Genomic DNA, 21,910 nt, shown 5'->3' with positions numbered 1-21,910 from the left:
CTGGAATATACAAAAGTAAACTGAAAAGGACAGCTGGACACAGTCCCTGACTCAGGGCTTTGTGGAAAAGTCAGAGAGGTCCCCAAAGTAGCCAGGTAAAAAATGATGTCACTCAGAATTCATAGGACTGAAAATCCAAGAATGGAGCCATCATCAAAACCTATAACCCCAGATATGTATACAGAGAAGCACAAAGTATGAGTAAAAAGCAAGGTGAACTGGAGATCCTAATTCAAGGAGGTAATGTCAAAATCACTGATATCACTGAGACTTAATGGGATGGAACTGATGATTGGAATATAACCATCAAATACAGTAACATTCGAAAGAAGATGGGAGAGGAGTAACACTACATATTAAGATGTGGTCACGTGAGGAAGTCCAAGAACAAGATGAATTGAGCATGGTAGAGATCACCTGCTGAAAATCAGTGAAGAAAGCAACAAAAGAGATATTATCTTAGGAGTATTTTTTAGATTGCCTAGATAGAAGGAGGAAATAGATGACATATGAGAAACTGATCACAAGACTGACAAAGTAGTAGGAAAGGCAATAAAATACTGTAGAAAGAGCATGGTTATCTAGAATCAGAGGATCTGGGTTCAAATCTCTGATCTTCTACGTGGCCTTGAGCAAATAATCTCTCTGGGCTTTGGTTTCTCCTCAACTGTAAATTGAAGGAGTGGGACAAGTGCTTCTTACACAGTGGGTTGGGTCTTGACCTACAGTTTAAGAAGTGCAGAAGGGGTCTCCAGTGGAAAAAGTTTAAGAAGCCCTGGACTTACTAGATGACCTCTAAGGTTCCTTTCAGTTCTGAATTTATGGTCCTACCATCCATTTAAGGATAGGGATTAGACCTCTGATCTTACTGACATGAAAAACTCCCATATGAGGAAAGCCCCTTACCAATGCAGGTCAAGACCTTCTTCACAATGCATCGTATTAGAGATCTGCCTAGAACACTGAAAAATTAAGTGAATTGCCCAGGATTGCATAGTCTTTTATGTGTCAAAGGCATGTCTTATGCTCAGATTTTTCTAGCTTCAATGCCAGCATTTTATCCACCATGCCTCTCAATGACCCATTTTATAAGTAAGAAAATTGAAGTTTACCGAGTTTAAATAAATTACCCATAATCATAGCTAGAAAGCATGAAATTAAGAATTCAAACCCAGGGTTCTGACTCCAAATTTAATGTTCTTTCCCTCCTAAAGTCATCCTGCCTCTGAATGCCCTAACAATGCCTCAGATTCAATATGTCTACACCTGGACTGGTTTCTTTCTCTAAAAAAATCTACTCCTCCTTCTGATCCCTATTCCCAATCATCCAGGTTCCAAACCCTAGATGTGTATCTCCAAGCCATTTATATTTTCTCTACATAGATACACCACCAACAACTTCAAACTCATTTGTTCGTACCAAACTTATTATCTTTCCCCAATCCTGTGCTTCATTTGAGCTTGGTTATTTTTGTCTCTACCAACACAATCCACTCAATCGCCCCAAAATCATAATTTTAATGTTATCTTTGACTTGTTTTCCCTCACCTCTCAAATACAATTAGTTACCAATTTTATGTATGTTACCTACAGAGTATCACATAGCAGTGCATGAAATGAGGCTTCCTTATAGAAGTGAAGCAGAGTTTCTGAGACATTAAGTGATTTGCCCAGGATCACATTGCTACATTATCACACTCATGCCCATCTCTATACTACTACTGACGTCATCTGAGTACTTACAGTCCCTCATGACCACCAGCACGGAATATTTCAATATCTTCTTTTTAATTGGTGCCTTTTGCTTTATATATCACTTTTCTGAGTATATTCTTCCCTTCTCTCCTACCCTGTGAGCCATTCCTTGTAACAAATATTTTTTTAAGAGAAAAAGAAAAAAAACCCAGCACAACAAAACTAACCATCAGACTGCATCTGGCAATACACACAGGCCTCCACCTCTTCAGTAAAGGAATGGAGGTACCTCTTCTTCACTCTTTTCTGAAGTCAAGCTTGGATTACATAGCGCTTGGGGTTTAGTTGTTATTCTTGAGGGAATACTCATTTGCTCAGCAGAACAGGAGGCAAGGTCATGGCAAAGCCAGCATTTTAACTGTCTGACTCTAAATTTATTGCTGTCTCTTTCAGCCAAAGGGGGGCAGGGTACAAACCCAGGAACAGAGGCAGCCTGAACAAAGTTATGGCAACTGACTAATGTAGGATGTGTTTGGGACACAGTAAGGTGAATGGGTTTTATGTAATGTGGGGTATTTTAGAAGAGAGCTGGAAATGCTGGCTGAAAGTCAAGATATGGAAGGCCTCGAAAGCTGCGTAAGCTTGGACTTTTTTTTTTTTTAAGCAACATTAAGTGATTTACCCAGGGTCACACATCTAGTAAGTGTCAAGTGTTTGGTCTGAGTCCGCATTTGAACTCAGGTCCTCCTGACTTCAGGGCTGGTGCTCTATCCACTGTGCCACCTAGCTGCCCCTGGACTGTTTTTTAAAGTAGGTAATGTAATAGCTAACATTTACATAACCCTTTAAGGTTTGCAAAGGGTGTTACAGATATTATTTTATTTGATCTGCACAATAACCTTGTGACATAAGTGCTATCATTATTATTTCTATTTTACAAAAGAGAAAACTGAAGCTGAGAGGTTAGGTGACTTGCCTAGGGTCACATAATTAGTGTCTGAGTAGGATATGAATTCAAATCTTCCTAACTCCAAGTCCAATGCTCTGTCCCTTATATCACCTAATTGTCCAATGAAGAGGAAGCCATTGAAGTCTGAGTAAGGGGCAGATATGATGAAAGATGTGCTTTAGAAAGATTAATGAGGCAGTCGTTGTAGGAAAGGTTGGGGAAGAGACTGGAAGAAGGAAAACCAAGTAAGAAGCTATTAGAATAATTCAAGTAGTAGTAATAAGGACTTGGATTAGGCTATCCTATCCATGGGAAGAGAGTAGAAGAGACAAGGTGATAAGATATTAGTGATGTAGAATCGACAGAATGGAGGGACTGAATGTATGTGTGAGGTGAGGAAGGGGAAAAAATACAACAACGAATCTGAGACTTCAAGCCTATGTAACTGAAAAGATGGTGGTGTGATCAACAGGGATAGGGAAGCTAGGAGTACAAGATGAGCTTTGGTTATGATGGATTTTAAGAGGGGCTGGAATATCTGGGTAGAGAAGTCCATCTGTTCCTGACTGCCAGCCTGAGGGCTGGGGTTGCCAGTTTAATCATATCTGCATCTCCCAAGTGATCTACAAGTGACCCGCACAGGAGCCTGGTAAAGGTCTGTCAAACAAATAAGCACACGAATTTATGACAGTCTTTTTAAACAAATATTTGATGCCTTTTGTTTTTACCTCACAGTCATTTCCAGAGTCTAACCCACCCCACCCTAGTGAAACTTCTCTTTTAACAAAGAGGGAGGGGGGGAGTGAAATCAGTTAACAAAACCAACTGATACATCAACCCAAACCAGCTAGGCGGCGCCATAATGCACAGAGTGCTGGGCCTGCGTTCAGGAAGACTTATCTTCCTGAGTTCAAATCTGACCTCAGACACTTACTATGTGACCCTGGGGCAAGTCACTTAACCATGTTTGCCTCAGTTTCCCTATCTGTAAAATGAGCTGGAGAAGGAAACTGCAAACCACTTCATTACCTTTGCCAAGAAAACCCCAACTAGGGGTTACAGAGTCGGACATGATGAAACAACTGAAATTAACGTATAAGGGAACACATATGTGTTGACCCACACTCACTCCCCACCTCCCCAATGAAAAAGAAGGGAGATGAATTTCCCCACCTTTTTTCAGGGACTGAGATTAGTCATTACAATTACATATCGTTCTTTTCATTTACATCATTATAGTCATTTTGTATGTTGTTTTCCTGGTTTTGCTTAGTTTACGCTGCAGAAGTTTGCCTACCCATGTTTCTCTAAATCCCTCATATTTGTTGTTTCTTAAGGCATATTAGTATTCTATTACATTCATATACCACAATTTGTTTAGCTATTTTCCAATCCATGTTTACCCACTTAGTTCCCATGACTAAATCTCCTTTGTAGATCTAGTTTATGCTTATCTATTTATCTCCTCTCCAGAATAATTCATCAACATGAATCCTGCCCCACAATATCCTGGCCTTTCTTTACCACTGAGCATGGGCCTTCTTACTCAAGATGAGGGTAGGGGTACCAGGTATCTGAGAGTGCCAAGTGGGGACTTCTCGGCTCAGTGCCCCCCAGGGTAACCATTAAACCTTCAGAGGGTGGAGTCACCTCTCGTGGAGTTAGGGGGAGGCCAGTGTCCAGACAGGACTAGAGGCAGAGCTGAGGCATCATGGAGCAGAGCACAGCAGACTCAAGGAACTTCATTGACAACCCAGCAGACCTCATCATCCTCTCTGGCTACTTCCTTTTGGTCATCGGGGTCGGTCTGTGGGTGAGAGGCCAAAGGGTTATGTCTTGAGCTTAGGCTGGGTGAGGGAGAACAGAATAGCTGATGGGAGGGGGCTAAGGGATAGGACACCTGGTATCTTAGAAAGCTAGAATGTCAGTGCTGGAAGGGTCCTGAAGGGTCATCTAATTTAACCTTTAGAAGAGGAAACTGAAGGCTAGAGAGTTATGACCTGCCTAAGGTTACAGAACAAATTAATGGTAGAGCCAGGATTTCGATTATGACCTTTTGACCTCCAGTCCAGTGCATTTAAAGAAGCCTGTATCTCTGAAGAAGAAAGACACAGATTGGGAGCTGGAAATGTGTCTTCCAACATCGAAGGGAACTGATAGGAGCTGGGCAGGGAATACGATGGAGTGAAAAACAAACCGTCAGAAAACCCCTGGATTTGGAACCGGAGGACCTAAGTTCAAATCCTGGCTTTGCCACTTACTTCTTGACCCTCGTCCAGTCATTAAACCTCCATGGGTCTGACCACTTTCCTCTTCTATAAAATGAGTCTGGATCTCTAAGGTTCCTTTCAGCACTAACATCTTATGCTTCTAAGATCATGTGACTAGGGCTGAAAGCTGGAATAGGAGTTAATATTCAGACTGAGGCAAGGCTGAGGAATGTGATGAGGACACTAATGAGGTACAAATAGATGATCCCATTAGCCCAACCCCTGCCCCCATCCATGTCCTCACTCCCCACCCCTTTAATGCAGTCCTCTTGACTGGTCTTCATGTTTTACTCAGCTGCAGTTAGCTGCAGCCCTCCCCCACCTTCTCTCCTAGTCCATGTGCCACACAAACCGGGGGACCATTGGAGGATACTTCTTGGCTGGGAGGAGCATGATATGGTGGCCGGTAAGGAGGGGCTTTGAAAAAGGAGTTATCATGGGAAGGGTTTGGGAAGAATGTGAAGGTGAATGAGGGGGAGCTGGGGGTTATTCTCCTGGAGGTTATTCTCCTCCTATCTCAATTCTTGCAGGTTGGGGCCTCTCTCTTTGCCAGCAACATTGGGAGTGCACATTTTGTGGGCCTGGCTGGGACAGGCGCAGCAAATGGACTAGCTGTGGCAGGATTTGAGTGGAATGTGAGTTTCACTCCCTTTTCTTCTCCAGTCTCACCATCTTCTAGGAATTATCAGTACTACTGCCCTGTGGGAATTTCCTTCTGTATCTCTGTGAAGGACTGATTCCCAGAGATGGAGTTAAAAGCTCCTATAGCAAGTAGTCTAAACGTTAGATCTGAGATAGAACTTCCTAATCTGGAATCTAAGAGACATAGGAGGAAATGAGTCAAGGTGGGGAAGGTGCCTCTGGCTTCTCCTTCCTTGAGGCTCTCCAAATACCAGCCTGAAACCTTCTGATTGTGAAGGGCATTCTTTCACAGAGGAAGGTGGATAGACAAGATAACTCATATAGGCCTTGAAAAGGCACAGAACTGATGTACAGCCTCCTCCTGAACCCATTTCCTTCTCATTAGAAGGGGACACTCCCCCTGTAATCATCACATTGTCCACATCAGGTTCTGCTCTGGAAGACTTCCCACTTCCTGGGATACAATAGTCTATTAGCTGAACAATTCCTGAACTGAACCCAATTCTCATCACACCCTGGATCTTAATCTTTTCCTTCCGGAGGCCTGGACCTCCCTCCAGCTCACTGCAGTAATGGTGTCAAAACATATCCCTGCAGGCAGCATACTGACTTAGAAAACCACAAATTAACATTATCTATATTGTGTTATATTTGTATTTATTCTTTTAAACATATCCCAATTACGTTTTAATTTGGTTCAGGCAGCAAATTTGACAGCTGTACATTCCTCAGGCCCGTTTCCCTGACAGCTGGTGGTTTCCTACTAACAATCCCGTACCTGCAATCCCCAGGCCCTCTTTGTGGTGCTGCTCCTGGGCTGGCTGTTTGCACCCGTGTACCTGACGGCTGGAGTCATCACTATGCCCCAGTACCTGAGGAAGCGCTTTGGGGGTCATCGAATCCGCCTCTACCTTTCAATGCTCTCACTCTTCCTCTACATCTTCACCAAAATCTCCGTAGGAGTCAACCATATAGAAGTGGGGAGTGGGATGGGAGGCAGTGTGGCTGTGATGTTGAGAAATGAATGAGGGATATGACCTGTGTCCTGCAGGGAACAGAATGGGAGAGAGGAAGCCTAGACCCTGGAGGATAAGATGCCTAAATCCTCATGTTTCTCCTATTGACCTGACCTTCTCTTCTTCTCCCCTCCCCTCCCCTCTCTCCAGGTAGACATGTTTTCTGGGGCTGTGTTCATTCAGCAGGCTCTGGGCTGGAACATCTATGCTTCTGTTATTGCCCTCCTGGGCATCACCATGATCTACACAGTGACAGGTAGGTAAGGCAGGGCCTGCCAATAGCAGTGAGGCCTCAGAGAGACAGGTGGGACCAAGGGAGAGTCACTTCATCTTTTTAATTTAGGATCTGACCCACATGTGGCCAGGTTAGGTGGTTTTTTTCCTCACTGGCTGGCTCTGGTGGCAGGGCAGGCTTAGAGCTCCCTCTCTTTCTGGTGGATTCCATATAAGAAGGCAAATGTTCCAAGCCCATCGGCGTGGGGTGCTATGGGGAATGGCACCAAAGTTCATGGATTATAGTGTTTGAAGGGTTCTCAGATGAGGAAAATGAGGCCAGGAGGGGGAAATAAAGTTATACAAGAGCACATAAGTAGTATTCAGGATTCAAACTCCAGAGCCAACATGACAACTCACTGGGGCAAAAAGGGTTATGATCTGGTAAAAAATGGCATGCCACAGATACAGGACAAAAGGGAGGCCACATGATTTAATGGAAAAAACAAAACACAAAAAAGGCAAAAGTCCTTTGTGCCAGTGCTGGCCTTGTTGCATGGCCTTGGGCAAAGCACCTCCCTCAGCCTCAGACTCTCAAATAGGAAAATACTTCAAAGGGTATCTAGTCAAAGGGCTCTTAATCTGGGGTCATTGCTTTTTTTTATAATTGGTTTTCTTTGCAATCCTGTTATTTTATGCATTTAAAAACACTATTATGTGAAAGGATCCAGAGGTTTGACCACACTGCCAAAGGGATCCATGATGAAGAAAACGGTTAAGAACTCTAACTGAATCCAGCCTCTACCTGAATGAGAATTATTTCCTCAGCAAATATCCTGAAGTAGTCATCCACCCTTACTTATGTCAAAGACTTTCAGCTGCAGGAAACTCTCTTGAGACAGCCCCTTCCCCTTTTGGGACAGCTTTGATCATTAGGTTCTTCCTTAATTTAGCAAAAATCTTCTCTACACCTTCTCTTCATTGCTCCTAGTACTGAACTCTAGGAGTCAAATAAAATAACTCTTCATATGCTGGCCATCCAAATATTCAGACTTAATCATGTTTCTCCAGCTTACTTTCTATCGACTAAACCAGGGATGAGGAACTAAACATTCCCAGTTCTGCCAAACAAGGGGAAGATTTTTAGTTCCCTCACCATTCTTATTCACATTTACCTGGTCATGCTCTAGCTGTCAAAGTCCTTTTCAAAATATAGCACCCCAAACTGGGGCAACACCCATTTTCTCATCTGTCAAGGAGAAATAATAGCCCCTGCCCTACTACCTAACTCACAGGGTGGAACTGAGGATCAAATGAAGTTATAGATGAACAAGTGCCTTGGAAATTATAAAGCCATGATTATTTTTGTGATTTTTAGGGGGAGGGAAATGGAAGGCCTATCTTCTTACCCCACTCTCCTTCCAGGGGGCCTAGCTGCACTGATGTACACAGATACCGTCCAGACTTTCGTCATTCTTGGGGGAGCATTCATCCTTATGGGCTACGGTATGGCAAAGCAGAACCCTGAATTCGGGGAGAGGTACTAAAGGCTAGATGACAGGATACCTCAATCTCTCAGAAAGGGATGGAACTTTTAAGGGGAAAAGGAAGCTTGGGCCCTCACTCTAGAAAGAATCTAGATCCCTGGGAAGAGGGAAATCTGTGTGCCAGGACTTGTGACTGTCCTCTGTCCCTACGCCAGCCTTCAATGAGGTGGGCGGGTATACAGGCCTCTTTAACAAGTACTTGGAAGCCAAGGCCACACAAACCTTTTCTGAGGACCCCATGGTGGGCAACATCTCTCCCTCCTGCTACCAGCCCCGTGCTGACTCCTTTCACCTTCTTCGGGACCCAGTGACTAGCGATCTGCCTTGGCCAGCCCTGATAGTGGGGCTCACCATTGTCTCTGGCTGGTACTGGTGCAGTGACCAGGTATGGAGATGAAGGTATGGAGGGGTGTACGGGAATGCTGGGGTCTGAGGACAACTGGATCTGAGCCCAGGGATCTCCTTTATGTTTCAGGTTATTGTACAGAGATGCCTGGCAGGAAAGAACTTGACCCACATTAAGGCTGGCTGTATCTTGTGTGGCTACCTGAAGCTGCTGCCCATGTTCCTAATGGTCATGCCAGGAATGATTAGCCGAATTCTCTTCCCAGGTAACAGCCCCTCAGCTCCACTCTGACCTTAGGATCCAGGTGCCCTGACCCTTGGACTCTGCTTCCTATCCCAAACCCAGGATACAGATGCTCAACTTGCATGTCTGCCAGGCCCTGGCTTTCTCCAGCTTTGTATGGTCCTCTCCTAGATAAGGTGGCATGTGTGGCTCCAGAAGTGTGCAAGCGGTCTGTGGTACAGAGGTTGGCTGTTCCAACATCGCCTACCCCCTGCTGGTGGTGAAACTCATGCCCAACGGTGAGCTGGGGAGTGGGAAATGGAGGAGACATCGGTCAGTCACAGAATAAGAGAGCTACAGGGGTCCTTGGAGACCAGGCCCAACCCCCTTTTACAGAAGAGGCAACTGAAGCCCAGAAAGGGAAAGACGTTTACCTAGAGGTGCACAATAAGTCAGTGCTAAGGCCAGAACTGCAACCAAGGCCTGCTCTCAGTGAGGGCTCCTTCCACCTGATCCCACCCAGCCCTATCATCTCCTTTCTACCTAGGTCTTCGTGGACTAATGCTGGCTGTCATGCTGGCTGCTCTCATGAGCTCCCTGGCCTCCATCTTCAACAGCAGCAGCACACTCTTCACCATGGATATCTACACCAGGATCCGACCTCGAGCTGGAGACAAAGAGTTGCTGCTGGTGGGCCGGTGAGTATCGGCCCTTAGCCCCTCCTGGAGACAAGGATTCTGGGGTACACTTACCCTGGAAACCAATGCTTGAGTCTCAGCTGGGGGTGGACAAACTGGTCCACAGTCCTGAACTTTCTGTTCTCCTTCCTAGGCTCTGGGTGCTGATTATTGTTGCCATCTCAATTGCCTGGCTCCCAGTGGTCCAAGCCGCACAAGGTGGTCAGCTCTTCGACTACATGCAAGCTGTCTCCAGCTACCTGGCCCCCCCAGTTTCAGCAGTCTTCGTTCTTGCCCTCTTTGTGCCCAGGGTCAACGAACCAGTAAGCCCCAAATCTAGACTGAGAGGGAACTTAGGGGGCAGGCCATCTAGGCCTAAGAAAGGGAACTTGGGAGTAGGGTAACTGTGGGGAGCGTTCCTGGATTTGGGGGTCACATTTAAGAGCGATCACCCCTCTTTTCACCAGGGTGCCTTTTGGGGGTTAATTGGAGGCCTCCTGATGGGGTTGGCTCGCCTCATCCCAGAGTTCTCCTTTGGCACCGGCAGCTGTATCCGGCCCTCCTCCTGCCCCGGCCTCTTCTGTGGTGTCCACTACCTCTACTTTGCCATTGTGCTTTTCATCTGTTCCTGTATCTTAATCCTCACCATATCCTTCTGCACTACACCTATCCCCCAGAAACATGTAAGTAGACTGGTTTCTGGATGGTTCCCTTCTTCCTAGGGCTGCACCCCCTCTTCCCTCATGGACCAAATGCCTTACAGGAAGGAACCGAGTCTAGCATCAATATTCCCCATGGTGACCTGAACTTGGTGAGTGCCAACTGAATGGGTAAATCCAATGAACGAATGAATTTACAGGTCCTTTCTTCTCTTAGCTCCACCGCCTTGTGTTCAGCCTCCGTCACAGTAAAGAAGAACGGGAGGACCTGGATGTGGATGAGCAGGACACAGGGCCCCCTGAATTGCCGGTGCAGAATGGCCAGCTGGAACATGCAGTAGAGATGGATGGTAGGTCACTGGGGACGGGGACCGGAACCCGCCCTGTCTACAAGTATGGGGGAGAAGGACTGGCTTTTCTTTCATTGGAAGGGTGGGAGGCACCTCCATCTGCTGAGCACTGAGTCTTCTTTTCCTTTAGAATCCCCACCTGCAGCCCCAGGCCTATTCCATCGCTGCCTGCTCTGGTTCTGTGGGATGACTGGAAGTGACCCAAGCAGCTCCTCACCTCCCACAGCTGGGGAAACAAGGGCCCAGCAACTGCAAGACCCTATTGAGGACCCACGCTGGGCTCGACTTGTCAACCTCAATGCACTGTTCATGATGGCAGTGGCAGTCTTCCTCTGGGGCTTTTATGCCTGAGACCTCTGGTGGCAGAACACTGGCAATCCAGTGCTACCCTGGGGCTCTCTGGTGTTGGGGATTGGGGGTGGGGGATGAGGAGCAGGGACGCCAGGCGACTTCCGCATTGACACAGCTGGAGTCTAGGCCTGGCCATCTGTGAGGACCTCTGCACCCACAGATCCAGAGGTGTAAAAAGGAACCCTAACAGAAGACTCGGACTCATTTTTATCAGTATCAGCTTGATCACTCATCAACTACATACCACCACTGTACTTAATGAATACATACATCCTTTATGTTATTGAGTCAGTTTAAAATGTGGCTGGCTTTGGGATTGATTAAAAATAAAACTTATCACAGATCTGGAAAGTCCAACGTCATTTTTAAAATGATAGCATAGAAAAGGCTCTCCCACTCAAAGAAAATGGAGGTGTTGTTAAGGGAGAGGCTTCACCCACTGAGAGCAGCTCATTTTCTCTGGAATCCTTATTCCTTTGATCCAATTCCAGAGCGTTCCTGGTCCCCATCTGCCCTTGTCTAGGTTCAGGTGATGACAGCAGCCCTCACAAAGTCTTCTTCTCGCCCACGGACCATGCAGCTCGCCATTCGTCCACCTCCAACAGATGGTGCTCTGTCTCCCAGCCTACAGCTTGCAGCTCTGGTGGAGAAGAAGCCCTCATAATCCAATGAAGGGCCTTTAATCTGATCTGTACCCTCTCTCGAACCCTTCCCCATTTTAAAGCCAAGCAAGCAAATTCAGAAAAAAAGAAGTGATCTGACTTGGTCATATAAGTAAATGGAATAGCTCAGATTAGAATACAGCATTCTCAAATCCCCAGTTCTCAAATCCCAGCAGGATGGCTGAAGGAAGGAGTATGGATTTTATTACCTTTCAAGAACTTGGGGTAGAGCCTATCAAGGATCTGGTAAGTCTCTTTGACAATGGTCCAACTGTCTCCTTCAGGGGCTGTGGGACCAAAACAATAACCAGCATCAGCACTAAGAACCAGCCTTCCTCTCTTTCTGCTGTCCACTTCACTGCCCCACTCTCATAGAAAACCCTCAGCTCTCACCTGCCCTGATCTGGCCCTCAGGGTCTCCAGCTCTTCTGTAAGAGGTACATCCTCCAATAGTGCTGCCAGCAAAAGTCCATGTGTTGCTGCCCTCAGAATGACTCCAGCACTTACTTCCTGGCCCAAAGTCACCTGTATCTGGCCTAGAGAGATTAATTTAACAAGTTAATACCAGCCTGGCACACTGGTCTCATCTCTAGGACACACCTTATGCTTTCCCCTACTCTACTTCTTTGCTCCTGGAATGCCTTCTCTTCACTATTCATCCCTCAAGGCTTTAATTAAGTCTGTGTCCTACATGAAGCCTTCCCTGACTGCCTTAGCTCACATCACTCTCTCTTCTTTGAACTCCAAGAACATTTATTGCCTATCCCACTATCTGGCCTTTAGCTTACATGTCCTGGTGTCATTAGGTTTCTTCTTCTGTGTACATATCCTATCTACCCAAACACATCTGTAAGCTCCTCGAGGACAGGGAAATGTTTTACACCAGTGCACCTAGCATACAACCTCCTTATACAGGTGCTTAATAAATGTTTTTTGACTGCATGTCTAATAACAACTGAAAAAGATCCTTGGAAGAACAATTACAGAAATCTGTGGGGGAGAGAAAGATAAGTGAGTGACTGCTTTGAGGCTAGAGCAGAAGAATTAGGCTTCTTCCATCTGGAAAGATGAAGACTGAGAGAGGATGTGACAAAAGCCAATTAACTCATAAAAGAAAAGGCAGATTTCTTTCCCAAATCCTTGATTATAATGGAGAAAAGTTTACTGGGAGATCTGAAGTCTATAAAAAGGAACATATAATTTATAGAAGAGAGTAAATTCACAGTATTTGTAACCCCAAGAGGTGATGAAAGCCAAGAAGTGTATATGTGTGAGTATGTATATATGTATATGTAGGTATAAGCTACAGAGGAATTTTATAGTTCCATAGACTCTCATACCTGGAAAGGACCTTCAGAGTCAAAAAGTTCATGTATCATGAGCTCACAATGGTTGCTGAAACATTCATGTCAAACTTGTGGTCAACTAAAACTTTCAGATCTTTTTCACACAAACTGCTGTCAAGTAAGGTCCCCCTAACTTTGTCTTCATGCAGTGTAGGCCTTTACATCTATTCTCATTTCCTTTCTTCTGTTTCAGTTAGTCCTATGGCTCTGGGTCACAGAACACTAACAGTCTTTGACATAGCATCACTCAGAGGGCAACAGAGACACAGTATGAGAAGGAGTGAGGCTATCACATATAGCAAATAAGGAACTCTGGAGAAGAATGGGAACAAAGTATGTCATCAGGGGAATTTATGATTGGAAAAAAAGAGATAGGCTGATCACTTAATGAACCTCCTGTTTACTCTACTGGCATCCTCCTGAAGTAGGGAGAAAGTAAAGAAGGTTCTTAGCACCTTGGTTAGGACCCAACGTAACAATCTTATATGGCAGAACACGGCCAAGAACAGCTCAGGACAGACTGGCACAGAGAGGCTACTATTTACATGCTGGAGGGAACATCCACATTGATGTCACAAAGTAATTTGAGAATTGTTTTAGCCCATTTTTCAACAAAAACTGAAATCTTTTGAATTCTGGTTGTCATCCAATAAAGCTATCTTCCTTAGCTTTGCAAAATCACCTATTGTGATGGTTATCGTTATTTAGTCATTTTCAGTTGTGTCTGACTCTTCACAACCCCATTTGGGCTTTTCTTGGCAAAGATAGTGATTTGTCATTTCCTTCTCCAGCTCATTTTACAGATGAGGAAACTGAGGCAGACAGGGTGTTAAGTGACTTGCCCAGGGTCCCACAGCTAGTAAGTGTCTGAGGCCAGATTCCAGCTCAGGAAGAGAGTCCTATTGACTCTAGGCCTGGCGCTCGATCCACTGCACCGCCTCGCTTCCTTTGTAGTATCTGCCCTGCCATATACTTCATCCAAGCTGAGGATAAACATGCTGATTAGATTAGAAAGCCCTACAGCACTAGACCATCCGGGCTGACACCGATCTTAATATTCTGGGGTCAACTGTTCAGCCAGATCTACCTACCTATATCACGTAGTCAAGATTCCTTTTGTCTGACTAAGCTCTTACTAAAGGGAGTTAGGAGAATTTTCATGTTCTTATAAAAACTGTCCAAAAGGAAAAGGAAGTGAAAGGAGTTATTCATAAAGCTTCATTCCATTGCCTTTCCTCTTCCTCCCCTAGCCTATCTTGCTTTCTACCCCTCTCACCTTGGCAACGGTCCCAGCGAAGGAGGTAGGGTTGTCGGTGCCCCTCACTCACCTGCTGCAGTTCAGAGGCACTAAGGAAAGAAAGAAACAAAATGTGGGGGTACATGGGAGAGGAGAAGGTAGCAGTAGTAGAGTGGCTGTGGGTAAGAGATATGGCTGGGCAGGAAACCCAAAGGAGAGGGATTGAGGCAAGAGCCATTAGAGGTAAAGAAGTGCAAGGTCTTTGTATAGGGTTAACAGGTGCCTAGGGAATGCATGGGAGCAGAAGGCAAGAAGAGAGAGAGAGGAGGATGTCACTCACCTTGAGACCAGGCTGTGCAGGGGTACACCCAGGGACAGAGACAGGGTAGGGTGGCAACCTGTGGAGAGCCAGGGTCAGTATGTTCAGCAGGAACTAGGTTTAGGAACTAGGAGTGGGGAACCTGTGGCTCTCTAGGTCCTCAAATGTGGCCCTTTGATTGCACCCAAACTTTGAAAAATGGGATTTGTTTTGAGAAGTTTGGATTCAGTCAAAGGGCCGCACTTGAGGACCCAGAAGGCCACAGGTTCCCCATCCCTGGTTTAGGGTATGTGGGAGATTGAAGAAGAGGGGCAGTGTCACCTGTCCACAGTGGTTCCATACGATTGGCTAAGGGGGGTGTTAAGACCTTTCCCCGCTGAATGAAGTGCTTTAGGACAAGGTAAAGTCGAGCTTCATTGAACGTTTCCATGATGACAGCCCGAACTGCTCGGAAGTTGGCATAGAGATGGAGGATGGTGAAAAGGAAGAAGGCAGCAAGACTGAGACTAGGGAAAAGAGAATGAGATCAGAGGTAGAAGCCAAGATAGATGAAACAAGGAATTCACAACCCCTCCTTCATGACTTCCCCTAAAATCTCACCTTGGCCGTTCAGACAGCAGAGGAAGAAGTAAAAGACTGACCAGGAGCCCTGCCAAGTTCACTAGAGTCTCCTGCATTGGGACACAAGTTAGCAGAAAGGAAAAAAGTCAGGCCAGCAGTTCTGACATCATAGAGCCACTGCCATACTAATCTTTCTAAAGCAGAGCTTTTACCATGTCATTCCCCAATGGTTCTCCATTTCTTACAAAATATAGTCCAAATTTCTTAACCTGCGATTCAAGGATCTTTAAAAATCTGGCCATAAGTTGCCTTCCCGGGTCTATCACCCATTTAAAGGTGTCTCTTGAAGATTCCTTCCAGTGCTAAATTTATGAGACTACGCTTTAATCAATTCCTCAATTAGATCAATTCCAAAATAAGAAGGAAGATGATAAATTTTTCATAAAATCATAAATTAAGACAACTTGAACCGCCAAAAAAGTGCAACAAAGAAGTGTTTATAGGAGTTTAATTGTTTGGGTGTCAAATGAAGCTTGCCTGTCCTCAGGCTGCTCCGGAGAGTACCGTCTGGAACACCTTCACACCTGGATGGATCCTCAGCTTATCCTCAAATTCCACTAACACACTAACCTTTCACTACCACTAGGGAAAAGGGACCCTCAGCTCCAAATTTCCAGGTTTAGTCCTGACATGTTCTCACCTTCTCCTCTACCCTCCAGCTATTCTCACATGAGAAAAGGTTGGGGAGGACAAGCTGTTAATCTGCTAGGTGGTTCCTCTCTGGCAGTGAAAGAAACCACCACATTTGGCTATGTCTAGACTAGCTTATCAGACCTACAAACAGACACTGTGGTATCTACTTAAATTCTGCTCCTCCTAAAAGGAGGGTTAGATTATCTTCCCACAGATCCCCAACTCAGCCCTTGCTATTCCAGCTCAATTCCAGTCCTACCCTTCGACTTGACCCCACAACTCTTCTCATGCCTCTCACCTGGCTTCCATCTTTGGCTGACACATCAGCCATGTTGTCTCTCCTGGCCTGGTGCATGGTCAGGGCTGCCCGTGTGGCTCCTCCTGCTACTCCCACAATGCACTAAGAGTGAAATATGACAGAAAAAAGAAGAGCTCAGTACCCAATACAACAATGTCACATTGTCAAGACTAATTATTGCATTTAGATCAAATGCTGTTCAGTTGTTTTTCAGTCGTGTCTGACTCTTCGTGACCCCATTTGGGGTTTTCTTGGCAAAGATACTGGAGTGGTTTGCCATTTCCTTCTCTAGCTCATTTTACAGATGAGGAAATACAAGCAAACAGGATGAAGTGACTTGCCCAGGGTCACAAAGCTCATAAGTGTGTGAGGCCAGGTTTGAACTCAGGAAAGAGTCTTCCTGACTCTAGGCCTGGCACTCTATCTACTATACCACCAAGCTGCCCCTTAGATCAAATAGCCCTTATTTTCAACAAACTGGAGGAAATCTTGAATCTTTCCCTAAATTAGTGAGAGAAAATAGGTCTAAGATCCTGAAAGAACCCAGCATTGTACCTGCACTTTAGTACAAAAACCAAACCTATTGCTGTGATTCCAGAGGGAAAAAGAACTTAAGCTCTCTGAAGGCCTGGAATATTTTATTTTTTATTTATATCCCCAGCATTTAACACAGTATCTTACAGGATTACCGACTGAGAGAGACAGGACCTTAGAAATCACCAAGTCCAACTCTTTCATTTTATAGATGAGCAGATTCAAATTCAGAAGTTAAGTGACTTGTTCTGGATCAAACACCTATTAAATGGGCTTGAACCTACATCTTCTTAACTGTAAGTCCAACATTCTCCACTACGCCAACACTGCCCCAGACAAATAAATGTTTATTAAATATACACTGTCCCCAGTGACCAGTGCCCTCCTATTGAATTTCAGAGTCCCAACTTCAGGAATCTGAGGCATTTTATCTTCAATGAAGGAATGAAATAGTCATCTTCCTCCTCCATCAGATACAGTGGGTCCTTTTCCCCTCTGGATCTGGCAGCTCTTGACCTAATCTCTCCCTTCTCAGAACCTCCAGGGTCAAGGACTCCTTTCCTCAACGGAGAAGCCCTAAGGATGTGGAATAAGCCCCACAGATCTTTAACCTATTTTCCCCTCCTCCACCCCACAAAATTAACACCAGCTATGCTTTCTTGCCTATCCTCTGTCTATATCATGTTTTCCAGATTTCATGATCCCTAAAATGCTCTTCTCCACCTTCTTTACCTTGCTAAATACCACCCTCTATCTTTCAAAGTCCAGTTCAAATCTCACCTCCTACTTATGAAGTCTTCCCTGACCACTCCAGCTCTCTTAGGTCACATATCATTGAGGGAATCCTTGAATTTTGGAGTCTAATCAGAGATTACCTAGTTCAACCACCTCATTTTAATTAATGAAAGTGAAGCGATATGATAGCTAGTCGGTGGCAGAAATGGGACTAGAACCCAAGTTTTCTGACTCCCAGTCCATGACTATTCAAATACACCATGCTGCCTCAGTGCTGAACTCTGATCATCCTTATGAACCATGTTTCTCTTATCTTAGTACTTCAAGATTCAGAGGTACAGGCACTCCCTCCACTGAGGCAGACCATAACTCTACCACACATTGGCCCGTGGTTTCATAAACTAAGCCCAAAGTCACTACTTGTTGGGGAGACTTTCTGCATATACCAATGCTAGTTCTTGGGTAACACCTAATCATCAGGCCTCTGTATGAAGCCAGTGTGGCAGACCCTGCCAAAACTGTCTCCTTTCCTAGCACCGACATGGAAAATTCTGCATCATCTTGATACCCAATCAGTAGCATAACATCAGGTTATACTACTCATATGAAACTGACTGCACACTGTCATTTTTATTTAAACTTTCAAGCCCCTGTGTTTCATTGTTATTGCTGGACTCCTCCAGAGCATGTCTTATGCATCTCTTAATCTTAACAATACGTTAAGAGTGATTGTGAAAAGATTGGCCCCCCCCATTTCTTCTCAAGATGAGTACCTTGGCCAAGCTGCTGACACAAACAATGAGAGTAAAGCAGGATGGGAATGCTGGGGCCACAATCTCTAGGAACATGGCTGCATCATTGAGAACATCAGCAAAGAGCCTGGGGTCAGAGGTTAGAGGTTAGGGGTCCTGAATTTTCATAATAAAAGACTCATCCTGTGCCCTCCAAGCCCCACCAGCTCTGTGTTTCCCCACTGCATTCTCATTACCTCCATTTTTTGGCTTCACAATCCAGTCTGCTCCTGTCGAGAAAGATTAGCATGCATTGGAACCAAGAAGAAAGTATTTACTGTGGCTAGTGTGGCAGCCAGCTTCACATATAGGCAGAGCACATAGTGTGATTTGAAGGGCCCTAGGAAAACCCTTTCTTCCCAAAAATCTCTCTCATCCGACTTATCGTTGATGCCTAAACCCCCAACATTAGAGATCTACTCTGATTTAAGCATTGCCTTCTCTAGGCCCTTTCTTTTGAAATCCAAACAGCACTGGGAGAAGGAACACATCTGGTCCCTAACACCTTAATGCATTTGATATTATCATATCTTTTCTCCCCTGACAAGAGAGACGAAACAACACAAGGCAACACAGGGTAGTGCAGAGAGCCACAGACTGGTCATTTAGTCCCAGCTCTATCATTAACTATCTGTGGCTTTTGGGTAGTGCCCCTCTGAGCTCAGTTTCCTCTTCTAAGGTTCTCTATCTCCAGGTTCTAACACTCTTAAGAAACTGAGTGGGTTCAGTGGTTTAGAGAAAGGGAAAAGAAAAGGGAAGTAGAAAAAGAGATATTGATATTGCAATTGATATCAAGAAATATTGATTCATTACCTGAAAAGAGGTTAGGGGAAATGGGAAGCTACCAAAATCAAACTTCACAATTTGGGTGAGGGCCAGCCCTGCCACTTTACTAATGGCTAAAAGAACAGTGATTACCCCCATGAAAGCTCTTGATTTAATCAGACCTGATCTGGAAGAAAGATGAGCTCACTTACCCCATCAACCAGGCAAAACCAATTCGCCCCAGCATGCCAGTTCCATCTACAGTAGAAGAGAAGGCAAGTGAGGCCAAAGGATCTCTGAAGTTAATGTTTGTTTATTCATTCATTCATTCATTCAGCAGGTAAGTTTCTCATCTACTAGGTGTAAATTGCTGGGGAGGGTGATGCAGAGGAGGAAGGGAGAAGGTACAAAACTAATTAAAACAATCACTGCTCTCATGAAACAGTCTAACAAGTGAAATAAGCAACTTATAAATAACTATTATAAAAGTTAAAAAGTGATAAATGCCTCAAGAGTAGTACAAACAATGCTATAGGAATATGGAAAAATGACAGATGACTTCTGACTAGTGGTTATCGAAGGATTTTTGACAGGTGGAAACAGTAGTAGAAGCTAAGCAAACTCCTTAAGGGCTCTAATTTATCTTTGCTCCTCCTTTAGCAATGAATACAATGCCTTGGACATTGTAGGTAATTAATACATATTGAATTCCAGGTGGAGTAAAATGTATAAGGAAGAAGTGGGAACGAAGGCTGGAAGGTTGGTGCAAAGAACAGGATTAGTCAGAATGGCAAAATCAGATTGATGGGGGTGTAGAAATCTTGAGCCACAGATGGGTACATCATCCTAAATCAAGGGTTCTAAACCTGGGGTCTGTGAATTTATGGATTTAAAAACATTACTTTGAAAAGAGGTCCATAGTTTCACCAGACTTACCAAGGGGTCCCCAACACACAAATAGGTTAAGAACTCATGCCTTGGGGCAGTGAAGTGATACTGAAGGTTTTTGAATAAGACTGCCTTGCAGGATAGGGTCAGAATGGGGCATTATAAAGACTAGCTTGATAGACCAGTACAGAATGGATTGGAGGGAGAAAGCTTACAGCAGAATGAATTCTTTTCTTTAGTGACATGAATCCAGAATGCCAGGTGGGAAAAGGGACTCGAGGAAGAGGTAAGCATGGGGGCAGTTAGGTGGTGCAGTAGTTAGAACACTGGCCCTAGAGTCAGGAGGACCTGAGTTCAAATCTGGCCTCAGATACTTGACATTTACTGTGACCTTAGGCAAGTCACTTAACCCCATTGCCTAGCAAAAACAAAAACAAACAAAAGAGGGAAGCATGGTAGGCATTTGGGGTGGGAAGGAGAGAAAAGGAAGCACTGACTTGGGAACACAATGGCTGAAAAGATATAGGCTATTTGGGGCTGGCATAGAGATCATAGCTCACCTTTTAAGAGCCAAGTGATGGTGGCAGCTGAGACAGAAGCAGTCGCATCCCCCACCCCTACCCCTTGAAGGACAGCTTGGGTCGCCAAGGAGCCTGTGAGGCTGGAGGCAAAAGCCTGAATGGTGAAAAGATATCTGGTAAAAGAAATGTCATAGTTCTCCCAGCTTGAAATTTGTCATAATATGGTTTAAATGGACCTTAGAGATCATTTAGTCAAACCCCCTCCCTTTACAGAGGCCCAGATAGGGACCAGGAGGAACCCGGGCAAACCTAAAACTAGAACACGTCTTCTGACTTACAGCCCAGGACTTGCTCCACTACACCAAGCTGCCAGTCCTGTCATAACGCCCCAAAGTAAAGAATGGAAAGAACACTGGGAAAAAGAAAAAGAGACCTGGATTCAAGTGGGCCAGTCTGGGCCTCGAGTTCCTCCTCTGTAAAAAGCCAAGCCTGACCTACATGACCTCCGGGGTCCTCGGACGGTGGAGCCTCCCAGCCGCCCTCCCTCCCCCTTGGGGGGCTGGACAATAACCTGCACTGTGTCCCACAGCTGGTAAGGCAGGTAATCAGGGCTGACGCTGTCAGGGAAGCCATGAGGCAGGAACACGGCCTGGGGGGGGGGGGAGAAGGGAGGGCAGTTCAAGGGTGCCCCGACTGCCGGGACCGCACTTCCCTCCCACAGTGGACCCCTAGGATGATCTGTATGCCTGGATTTGGAAGACCTCGTGCCCTTCCTCATCCCAAGTGTGCTTCCTCCCTTAAGGGAGTTGGGGGGTACCTCTACCTCTTTCCTGGCAGGGACTGTCTCTATCCCACCCACCACTATCTATATCTACCTGCAGTTATGTCTACATCTACCTCCCCCTATCCCTGCCCCGCCCCTCAGGGGAGGAGGGGTCTCTCTGCACTCTAGAGGTCTACTTCATCATATACTTTCATCAGGTAGGGGTTTCTCTACACCCCCTCCACAAGCACCTCCTCCCTGGAGGGGGGTTCCCACACACACTCCCTCCCGGAGCGGTCTCTCTGCACTCCCTCCTGGGGGGGAGTCTCTTGACACTCCCCCCCAGGGGCCTTTTTCTACTTCCTCCTGGGGGGAGGTGTCTCTTGACACTCTCTTCTTCTTGGGGGTCTCCCCACCATCCGTCACCGTGAGAGCGGCTCGCAGGCCTTGCCCGGGCCCGCCCCCGGCCTCCCAGCTCAGGCTCCCATCGGGGGCTACGGTGCAGCTGCGGGGGCTCCCGGAGCCGAAGCGCTCCCAGCACTGCAGGGCCACGGGCCCCTTGCTGCCCGCCATCTCCGTCCCCAGGCGCCTCCGTATAAGCTGCCGCGTGGAGCAGCGGCAAAACAGAACAGGTTCCGGAGCAGCGGTCGGTACCGATGACCTCTAACCCCGCACATCCGCCCGGCCGGCCGGCGTGGTTCCGGCATGGACCCTCTGTCTGAGACCGAGGGTTGCCTTGAATAGAAGCTACGGCGACGCCGGAAGGACATAACGTTCATAAAGGCGAAGCACGAGATCCCCTCCTACAACACTGCCCCCCTTCCCCCGCTGGCTCCTGGGGACCAGGCGTAGGGGCGCAG

At 45.9% G+C, this 21,910-nt stretch overlaps 2 protein-coding genes across 5 annotated transcripts; one reads left to right on the top strand and one right to left on the bottom strand.

Annotated features, from left to right (window-relative positions):
- The first annotated feature begins 4,372 nt into the window (after positions 1-4,372).
- On the top strand, positions 4,373-10,937 carry SLC5A2 (solute carrier family 5 member 2). Its single transcript, XM_021004475.2, is given in 15 exon segments — positions 4,373-4,457; positions 5,249-5,320; positions 5,445-5,549; positions 6,348-6,512; positions 6,723-6,828; positions 8,211-8,291; positions 8,488-8,717; positions 8,808-8,943; positions 9,093-9,128; positions 9,131-9,199; positions 9,448-9,598; positions 9,732-9,900; positions 10,045-10,260; positions 10,454-10,586; positions 10,717-10,937. Coding segments are annotated over 14 exon segments (1,887 nt in total). The 5' UTR covers positions 4,373-4,457; positions 5,249-5,251.
- Positions 10,938-11,141: 204 nt separating this feature from the next.
- On the bottom strand, positions 11,142-21,715 carry RUSF1 (RUS family member 1). 4 transcript variants are annotated; one of them, XM_021004478.2, is made up of 14 exons: positions 21,477-21,715; positions 20,859-20,936; positions 20,327-20,441; positions 19,091-19,136; positions 18,311-18,343; positions 18,096-18,201; positions 16,054-16,155; positions 15,102-15,172; positions 14,823-15,007; positions 14,523-14,580; positions 14,222-14,292; positions 11,980-12,135; positions 11,809-11,886; positions 11,142-11,577 (listed from the first exon to the last, which is right to left on the bottom strand). In XM_021004478.2, the coding sequence occupies exons 1-14, from the start codon at positions 21,621-21,623 to the stop codon at positions 11,483-11,485; spliced, it is 1,341 nt and encodes a 446-aa protein (XP_020860137.1). In that variant the 5' UTR covers positions 21,624-21,715; the 3' UTR covers positions 11,142-11,482. The 4 variants fall into 4 exon arrangements, with proteins under 4 accessions (XP_020860137.1, XP_020860135.1, XP_078009150.1 ...); XM_021004476.2 differs by having other exon boundaries at positions 11,490-11,577; positions 11,993-12,135; XM_078153024.1 differs by having other exon boundaries at positions 11,490-11,577; positions 11,993-12,135; positions 21,467-21,531.
- Between the last annotated feature and the right edge of the window lie 195 nt (positions 21,716-21,910).

This window comes from Phascolarctos cinereus, unplaced genomic scaffold (assembly GCF_003287225.1).
Source record: "Phascolarctos cinereus isolate Bilbo 61053 unplaced genomic scaffold, phaCin_HiC Scaffold_4;HRSCAF=312, whole genome shotgun sequence".
Lineage (NCBI taxonomy): Eukaryota > Metazoa > Chordata > Mammalia > Diprotodontia > Phascolarctidae > Phascolarctos > Phascolarctos cinereus.
The sequence above is the reverse complement of the archived record's forward strand: the minus strand, read 5'-3'. Positions and strand labels throughout refer to the sequence as shown.

Coding starts and splice junctions, on each gene's coding strand:
- RUSF1 (XM_021004478.2), bottom strand. CDS start 21,623: ATGGCGGGCAGCAAGGGGCCCGTGGCCCTGCAGTGCTGGGAGCGCTTC. Junction 18,202..18,310: donor TGTGAAGCCAAAAAATGGAG/GTAATGAGAATG, acceptor CTCTGACCCCAG/GCTCTTTGCTGATGTTCTCA. Junction 12,136..14,221: donor TCGCTGGGACCGTTGCCAAG/GTGAGAGGGGTA, acceptor TAATCTCTCTAG/GCCAGATACAGGTGACTTTG.